At 28.1% G+C, this 9,549-nt stretch overlaps 1 protein-coding gene across 1 annotated transcript; it reads left to right on the top strand.

The window, feature by feature from the left end:
- Nucleotides 1-4,370: 4,370 nt before the first annotated feature.
- LOC102584729 (auxin transporter-like protein 3) lies at nt 4,371-9,208 on the top strand. The gene is made up of 8 exons (XM_006366873.2): nt 4,371-4,656; nt 5,347-5,532; nt 5,619-5,731; nt 6,241-6,424; nt 7,063-7,160; nt 7,948-8,155; nt 8,518-8,775; nt 8,853-9,208. Exons 1-8 carry the CDS (start codon nt 4,492-4,494, stop codon nt 9,045-9,047), a joined length of 1,407 nt encoding a protein of 468 aa, XP_006366935.1. The 5' UTR covers nt 4,371-4,491; the 3' UTR covers nt 9,048-9,208.
- The last annotated feature ends 341 nt before the right edge of the window (nt 9,209-9,549 follow it).

Below are 9,549 nucleotides of genomic sequence, written 5' to 3'. Positions count from 1 at the left end.
TATATATCCGCATGTTTCCTAATGTATCCGAGATCCTATAAGTTTAAGGGATTCTTGTAATTTGGAAAAGAATAGGGATTAGAATAATTAGCTCTTAAATGGAAAATAACTTATATTTCCTTGAATATCATATACTCCTTTGGTTTCAATTTATGTGATGTAGTTTGACTGAACTCAGCGTTTAAGAAATACAAAAAGACCTTGAAATGTTTCAAAATTGGCCATTAAAAAATAAATTTTTTTAGAGGAACTTACATAAATATAGTATATGAAGAAAATATTTACCATCTATAACAATAATATTTTGTTTTTCACTTGATCCCTTTCAATACATTTATAATACAGTGAACAATTTATAAAATACATATAATACAAGTTTTATTGATGGATTATTTATCACACATTTACCACACATTTTAACACAATGTGTCAATTTCTTACCAAACAAGCACAATATATTTTAAAACAGTTATACTACATATATATTGCATACATAGTTCACTTTTAAGACATGCTGCAAATTTATCATAGTATTGCTATAAATAGTAATAAATAAAAAAATATCGCTAAAATCAATAATTATTTATTAAAAAGTACTCATCCAAGTACTTTTTCCTTTTTAAATAAAAGGGTATACTTTTGTGGGCTTTTTGCCAAATAGGTAGGACCCAACAAGGCCAGTAAAATATTGAAAGCGTCATTAAGTATTTATCAAATAAAAAAATGTGTCATTCATTTTTGAAATTAACTAAAAAATCAAGTATATCATATAAATTAGGCAGAAAGAGTACTACATTTTACCAAGAAAAATAGTAAGCTTGATTAAGCAAAAGGGAAATAAGGAGGTTAGCGTTGGAGCTAGATATTTTAACAGAAAATTTAAAAAAGATCCTAATATATGAAATTTAAATCGATAACCTAAAGAAATCATTTTACCAAAAAAATAACAACGGTGGAGCCAGATATTTTAAGAGAAAATTTAAAAAGATGCTAATATATGAAATTCAAATCGATAATCTAAAGAAATCATTTTACCAAAAAAATAACTATTTTATCATTGTTACTGCTATAGCCTATATTTATAACTTATAAGGAGGAGGTGCAATTGTGCATGTATATTTGTTTTTATTATGTTCGCACTATATAATTTTAAGACGAAGAAGATCATTTAATAATTAAACCCCCAAAGATAAATTAAAATTTTCTTTTTAAACTTCAATCCACTTCACCTCATTGTTATCCCTATCGAGAACTAACATTCATAATAAGGAGGAGATTATTTGTTAAAAGAAATATATTAAGGGATAATTTAATGACCTCGTTAAGGTTTCATTTCATAATACTAACTTCTCCTATTGTTTATATTATTACATTTACCTCATTTATTTTAATTTTATTGTATCAATTTTTTAAAATTATTTATGTACATAAATTATAAATATGACTAATTTATTTTTTGTAATATATTCTTTTATTTTATTAATTTATCTCGTTCTCTTTTTAGCAATCTCAGTTCCTCTGCCAAATGATCTTGCTTTGATTTCATATGTCCCTTCTTTTTCCTTTTCAAATCCATTTTTTTCTCTTTGTTCTTTTATACCTTTTTTTTTCTTTTGCAAAAAGTCAAAATTCCCTCTTCAAAAATTTAAAGGGGTCTTTTTAAAAATATAAATATATAATTGTTTAGGTGGCTATGATGGTTTGAGATGAAGATTTATTTTTTTAGATGAAGATGGTGGAGATTTATTTTTTTGGTTTTTTTTATCTATAATAAAATCTGACTAAATTTTAAAGATGAATAAGTACTTACCACTTTATCACAATCTTTGTTGGTAAGATGACCAAGATTAATTGTGTACCAATAGCTAACGCATTGGACAAGATATAATTTACACTCAAATATAATTATCGTCAAGTTAACACTACAACAAATAAAAGATTTTGCGATAATTATTTAACAACAATAATATAATTGTTGTTATATTATATTTAGCGGCAATAATAAGTTTGGATATTTATAACTAGCACCTTATAAAAATGCTGCTAAAAGCTTTACTAATTCTAGATACAATGACATTAACTCAATTATCGATAAAATAAAAATATATTGTCATTAAATGTCTCTTTTGTTTTAGTGCAATTAGACCATTCTTTTGTGGTCTTCATCATGTGTTATTTAAGTGGTAAATTGATTGGTGTAAAAAAGGCATGTTATTAAGAAGTTATTAAAGCATAATTAAATAAAAGAGTGCATTAAAATAATAAATTATACATAATTTTTTACAATAAAAATAAATTGTTACGGTAAATTAAAAAATAAGGAAAATAAATATAATATTATAACTAGAGGGAAAATTAGTGATTCAAAGTGAAACTTTAGGGGAGATTTTCGAAATTATACTACTGGGAATTATATTTAGAAACAACATTTAATTATAGTAATTAGGGGAGGATTGTGACTTCCTATAAATGGGGTTGTTTAATGTTGTAATTAAGATGTCCGATGATACATAAACTCATGAATTATTGTGTTAATTAAGAACCTCTTGTCAAAATTGACCCCCATTACTAAAAATTCACTATTTTTTAATTAAAATTTCTTAATGAAAAATGTTCAATTAGGTATTTCCATAGATATTTTGAATGAATCAGAGAGAAAAAAATGTCCACTGATTATTTTCAATATTTCAGTAAAAATCTGTATAAAAGTAGAGCAGAAAAATATTGTTTGTAACACAGATATCTCATTAATTCGCGACAAGAAACACCTCTAATTCTAATAGTACTAGTGACTCTTTTATCACTTGTGAACTTTTTGAGATTAACCCACATTAAACCTTGTCCAAGTCCAACCCACAATTAATGACTACATTTTTACCTACTAGAAGAAAATTAAAAGGGACAGTGAGAAATATCTTTTATTTGCATGTAACTACGATATATAATAAACTGCATTTTAATGATGGAAAAACATATAGGCTATAGCTATGAAGATATAGCGGGATACATGTTTTTTAGTCAGAAATTTCGAATTTAAGTTATCGAATGAAAAAAATATATGATAAAAAATATTTCCCCTTTAAAACGAGTCATACGTAATGTAAATATGAATTAATTAAATTAATAATAGAAAATATACGACGTGACTATTAATAAAAAGAACAAAAAAGTGGCAGTGCTAGAATTCTAACTAATTCTTCTTTTACAAAAAATTCATAGTTACTTCCATCATGATCTCAAAAAAAAAAAAGTCCATGCATATTTTTTCTTCTTTTGCTTTTTTCCTTTTCGATATCTTTATTTCTTTTTCAGCTAAGATGCATTGAAATAAGATTGTTCAATCTCAATCCATATCTAGTTGGCCTAATATATAGTAGACCCAAAGTAATGTCATCTTTGTTAGGTCTATTCACGCATAGGTCCGAGCCGAAATTTTAATTTTATGGATTCTGAATTTTAAAATGACCATTTAAGTGTTCACAAGTATTAGATTACAACAACAAAAATAACATATCCAGTGAAATCTCACTAGAATAGATAAAGAGAATCGATTCAAGTGTATCAAACTCAAATAAAAAAAAAAAACAATGAAAAAAAATATAGTTATTAAATAAGAAAAAAACATTACAAAGTCTACCAGAAAAGAATACTAAAAAACATTAAAAAAAACACATGTGGCAACACGAGTACCACTCTAAACTTAATATTTATATATACTCCCTTTGTCTCAATTTATGTAGTAGTTTTTATTTTTCGAGAGTCAAACAATTTAGTTTGACCAAAACTTTCCGCATGGAATCTTCAAAATTTTTGAATGAAATTTATATATTTGTAAACTATGTAAAAAGTATTATAATTCACAATAATTGGCAATTCAAAATAATTAAAAGATATATGATAAATTTACGGTCAAAAATAGATTTGTTTGAATCTTGAAATCTGAAAAGTACCACATAAATTAGGACGGAGGGAGTAGTGGCGGAGCCACATACAATTGAGGGGTGTCGACACCCCTTGGTCGAAAAATTATACTGCATAGCTAGATAAAAATATATTTTTTATGTATATATATTATATATTGACACTCCTCGACTTCTACATAATTTAACTTCTTTATATTTTGACACCCCTTAGTTGAAATTCTGGCTCCGCCATTAAGGAGTACATATTTAGCGAATCTTTTAGCACGCATACACTATTTAAGCAAAAGCTATTGATCAGTTCGATCAAATTCGTATCTGAGCTTCTAGCTCGGCCGTGCCTTTACGGGTGACTCTATCATTGCTCCAATATAATACAACTAGAAACTTATAACCAAAATGAATAAACAACTAGTATAAATAAAGGGATTTTTTTTTTAAAAAAGAAAATATTACCTTCCTCCTTTCTATTTATACATACATAATCAATCACTTGGGGAAATCTCATTCCAATATTCTTCTTCTTGTTTAGTTCAAAAACTCTCACTTTAGAGTTAATTAATTAGTCATTATGGCTTCTGAGAAAGTTGAGACAGTTATTGCTGGTAATTACTTGGAAATGGAGAGAGAAGGAGAAGAAACAAATTCAAATAATTCTGTGAGAAACAAATTATCCAATTTTTTTTGGCATGGTGGATCTGTTTATGATGCATGGTTTAGTTGTTCTTCTAACCAGGTTCTTTTTTTTCTTTCTTGCTATGCTAATATATTAATTATCACTAGAAATATGGAATTAGTTACAGAATTTATCGATAGTTAACCATTGCTAAAAGACTCCTAACTAATTGAATTTTTTTTAAAATCTTTCGCTAATACATAGCTAAATGAAATTAACATGAAATTTTAGTTGTTTAGCTACAAAATTTTGTATGTCAATAGTTTCTTGTTTTCTAGTAGTGTATCTATCATGCTATGATAGATTTAGAATTTAAACTTAACAAGTTCAGTTCGTAAGATTTTTAACATTGAATTCAATATTGTGCATTTGAAATTATGAACTACAAAAAAAATTGGAATTCACTATAAACTTTATCGCTAAATAACTCGTAGCTACGGTTTTTGATAATCTATTACTCGCTAATATATCTCTAAATAGGATAAACAGTGGATTTTTCTGTTTAGCTATAAAATTTAAGCATGGCTAATTCCTATTTTCCCCTCCTAGTAGTGATGGTTTTGAAATTGATATTTATAAAAAATTGAGTGTTTTTTTTACATATATAATTTATGCTCCAAGTTAAAAATGGTGATATTAATTTGTAAAATTGTGAAGGGGGTTAATTTAATTTTTCATATTTATTTCTAGAGAAAATTAATTTTTAAATTTGTTTAATTTTTCTAATATTTAGTTTGTATGATATATTAGGTTGCTCAAGTGTTACTTACACTTCCATATTCATTTTCACAACTTGGAATGTTATCTGGAATTTTATTCCAACTTTTCTATGGTTTGATGGGAAGCTGGACTGCTTATCTTATAAGTGTGCTCTATGTTGAGTACAGAACTAGAAAAGAAAGAGAAAAAGTTGACTTCAGAAATCATGTCATTCAGGTCTGCTCCGATTAATTTAGATTCATATCGATTTATTTATTTCTTTCTTTTTCATTATTTTTTTATACATATTTGAAATTTTGCAGTGGTTTGAAGTTCTTGATGGACTACTAGGAAAACATTGGAGAAATATTGGCCTCTTTTTTAATTGCACTTTTCTTCTATTTGGATCAGTCATTCAGTTAATTGCATGTGCAAGGTAATCATGTGTTTATTAAATTAGTAAAATAAAATAGATTTGAAATAACATTATGAATTGATCAAGATTGGTACCCGTGATTTAAGATTAGTACGTAAATAATTAAATAGGAAGTTTTTAATTATTTAAGGGATAAGACACAAGTACTTTCTAGACTATTACCGAAATCTCAGAAACACACCTTAACTAAACTAAGGTCCTATTACCCCCTGAACTCATTTTAAAAAAAAAATTATACACCTTTTGACTTACGTGACACACTCCGCGACTCCACGCAATTGAAGCACGTGAAAGATATTTGGATGCCACGTAAGCCAAAAGGTGTACAAAATTACAAAAAAAAAATGGGTTGAGGAGGGTAATAGGACCTTAGTTTAGTTAAGGTGTGTCTATGAGATTTCGATTATAGTCTAGGGGATACTTGTACCTTTTCCCATTGTTTAATAAAATAAATAATACTCCAAAAACATTCTTATTATTTAATTTAATTTAATTTTTGTTTGTTGCAGTAACATATATTATATTAATGACAATCTTGATAAGAGAACTTGGACGTATATATTTGGAGCATGTTGTGCTACAACAGTGTTCATTCCTTCATTCCACAATTACAGAATTTGGTCATTTGTAGGCCTTCTTATGACTACTTACACTGCATGGTATCTTACCATAGCTTCTCTTCTCAATGGACAGGTGAATTATTAATAACTACTTTCCTTTTCTTATTCTCCGTATCGTTCACTTTTACTTGTCATATTTCACGTTACGAGAATTAATTTGACTGATCTTTAGAACTAAATTGAATTAGCAAGGTTAATTTAGATGTTCGAACAATATATATACTATAAAGTTATAACGACAAAAAAAAACATCTTAAAATATTGATTGAAATTCATACAGTTTGATTCTCGATAAAAGAAATATGACAAGAAAAAGTGAGCTGAGGAAGTAATTTATCAAATGAAAAACGCATTTTTAGAATTACTTTTCTTTTTAAAAATGCATGGCTTTTAGATATAATATTCATTTTTTGAAATACTAGGAGAAAAATTAGAATTTAAAGCTATGAACTTTGTTGCTAAATTGGTCGTAGCTAACATTTTTTTGTTAATATGGTGCTTATAGAATTAGGGATGGATTTTACTGTTTAATTATAAAATTTGTTATAAAAAATACAAGAGACTGGATTTGAGAAAGAAAAAAGTATAATCTATGGGAAGTAATAAAGCTTAGTTTTGGCTTGATTTAACTTTTAATATTAGAAATAGCATATGCTAATTAGTACTTTCATTTGTTCTAATTATTATTTAATTGATTGTGACATGTCAAAGGTTGAGGGAGTGAAGCACTCAGGACCAACAACAATGGTTCTCTACTTCACTGGGGCTACAAACATTCTTTACACCTTTGGTGGCCATGCTGTCACAGTGTAAGTCAGAATTTAATTAATTTAATGTGTTTAACAAATTCACAAGTGGATAAATATTTTAATTATTATATCTATATCTATATCTAGATACTCTTTTTTGTTTGTTTCACCAGAGACATAACACATGCTTATAATTTATTTATTAGCTCCATATCCTTTTTCCACTAATGGGAACATGCTTCCTCAAAACCCGGTACCTAATAGTAATTAAGTTATGAATGTTCCCGCAAGGGTATGGTTGAGTGGTTGGGAGGTGCGTTTTCCATGTGAAAGACCTGAGATTGAATTCAATTTTCGTTTATTATTGGCTTATCGTATGAAGCTTATCTAATGCGTTGTGTGATTTGCGAACAAGTAGGTTACCACAAACAGGGACGGCTCAAACATATCAGTGGCCTAAAGCTAAATTCGATCGAAGACCTTATATTTTAATTTATTTTAATGAAGTTCATGATCATAACCTTTCTGTTTAATCTTTCTTGAGACATAATATTATGGATTTGTCAAAATTCTAATAGTTCTTTCTCTCTTATATGAAAAATTTATATATTTTTTTTTTAAAAAATACCTATAACGTAGTATTGCTTAAAAAACGAGGTCAATTATAGAGCCTAAGGCTAATGCCTTTTTTTTAGGCTTGTTGAGCCGCCCTTGACCATAAAGTACTCACCCAAAGGGCATTTTAATTATCAAACTATAATCAATTATAAGTTATGATGTAAAAATATTAAACTCATTAAATTTAAAGTTTTGAATCGTTTTCACCTAATTTTGTGTGTGAATGTAGGGAAATAATGCATGCAATGTGGAAGCCACAAAAGTTCAAGACGATATATTTGATAGCAACAATATATGTGTTAACACTAACATTGCCATCAGCAAGTGCAGTGTATTGGGCTTTTGGAGATGCACTTCTCACCCACTCTAATGCTTTGGCTTTGTTGCCAAAGACTAAATTTAGAGACTCTGCTGTCATTCTCATGCTTATTCATCAGGTCACTACAAACCTTTTTTTCTTTTATTACATTAATACATATAAACGTGTTCTTTAATTTAGTTTTAACTGACATCGATATGAAATTTGTACCCTCCAACTTTAGGTATGCACAAGTAGACATGTGCGTCCTACATGATAAATCTCACGCGATTTGTCATGTAGGACGTATGTGTTTACTTGTTCAGCTTTATGATAGTTTAAGTTCCTACTTGTGCACACCCTAAATTGAAATGCATAAATACTAGCCGAGACTAAATTAAATGACACGTTTATGTATTCTGTCTCTATTTTAAGATTTAATATGTATTTATAAAAAGTGATTTTTGACTTATTAACTTATAAATCTTTTTTGGTGTGTAGTTTATTACATTTGGATTTGCATGTACCCCATTGTACTTTGTATGGGAGAAGTTCATTAGAGTTCATGAGACAAAGAGCTTGTTTAAAAGAGCAATGGCAAGACTCCCTGTGGTTATTCCAATATGGTTTTTGGCGATTGTTTTCCCATTCTTTGGGCCTATCAACTCATCTGTTGGATCTCTACTTGTTAGCTTCACAGTCTACATTATTCCTGCCTTAGCACACATGCTTACTTTTGCTTCACCATCAGCTAGAGAGGTACCTACAAAAAATCCTAACGAAAATTCGATTATTATTTTTCTTAATTAATGTGACACACTTTTTTTTTTTGACAGAACGCGGTGGAGCAACCACCATCATTCTTGGGAAGGTGGGTTGGGTTGTATTGTACCAACATATTTGTTGTGGTATGGGTCTTTATTGTTGGTTTTGGATTTGGAGGGTGGGCAAGTATGGTCAATTTTGTACATCAAATTAACACTTTTGGACTCTTCACTAAGTGTTATCAATGCCCTCCACATAAGGCTTGAGTAGGATATATTATTAAGTACTATTTATTAAGGAAGTTGAGGAAAAACTAAAATACATATATGAAGTGTGTAAAAAATTATTTGGCTTTTAATTTTATCATTTAATTTTCTTGTAAGACTCCTTTATTAACTAATTGAGTGCTAGTGGATTTTTTTTTTTTTTTTTTTTTTTCTGTTGAAGATGTAATTCCCTTTGTTTTTGGGGGCTTTATGTAATGTGGCTTATTTGGTAATATATACGTACGATCTTTTTTTCTTTTTTTTAATTGTAAGGTCTTTCCTTTTTTTCTATTACTATATGTAGAATGAACAAATTGGGCAAAATTCTAACTCACCAATATCAAAATACTAATTCCCTTTCAATGAAATTACAACACTTAAATATTATGCAAATTAAGGCTATAAAACTTTGTGGCTTAATTAAAATGATTAATATATCCTGAAAAGTTGTATATAAGTGTCGATATTCATAATATTATGTATGATAGGGGTCATAATCATA

This window comes from Solanum tuberosum, unplaced genomic scaffold (assembly GCF_000226075.1).
Source record: "Solanum tuberosum cultivar DM 1-3 516 R44 unplaced genomic scaffold, SolTub_3.0 scf00693, whole genome shotgun sequence".
NCBI lineage: Eukaryota > Viridiplantae > Streptophyta > Magnoliopsida > Solanales > Solanaceae > Solanum > Solanum tuberosum.
The sequence above is the reverse complement of the archived record's forward strand: the minus strand, read 5'-3'. Positions and strand labels throughout refer to the sequence as shown.

What these genes read in the sequence shown, in the direction of transcription:
- LOC102584729 (XM_006366873.2), top strand. Translation starts at nt 4,492, where the DNA reads ATGGCTTCTGAGAAAGTTGAGACAGTTATTGCTGGTAATTACTTGGAA. An exon ending in CAGTTAATTGCATGTGCAAG is followed by an intron (nt 5,732 to 6,240) that starts GTAATCATGTGT and finishes TGTTTGTTGCAG; the next exon opens with TAACATATATTATATTAATG. An exon ending in TTCTCATGCTTATTCATCAG is followed by an intron (nt 8,156 to 8,517) that starts GTCACTACAAAC and finishes TTTGGTGTGTAG; the next exon opens with TTTATTACATTTGGATTTGC.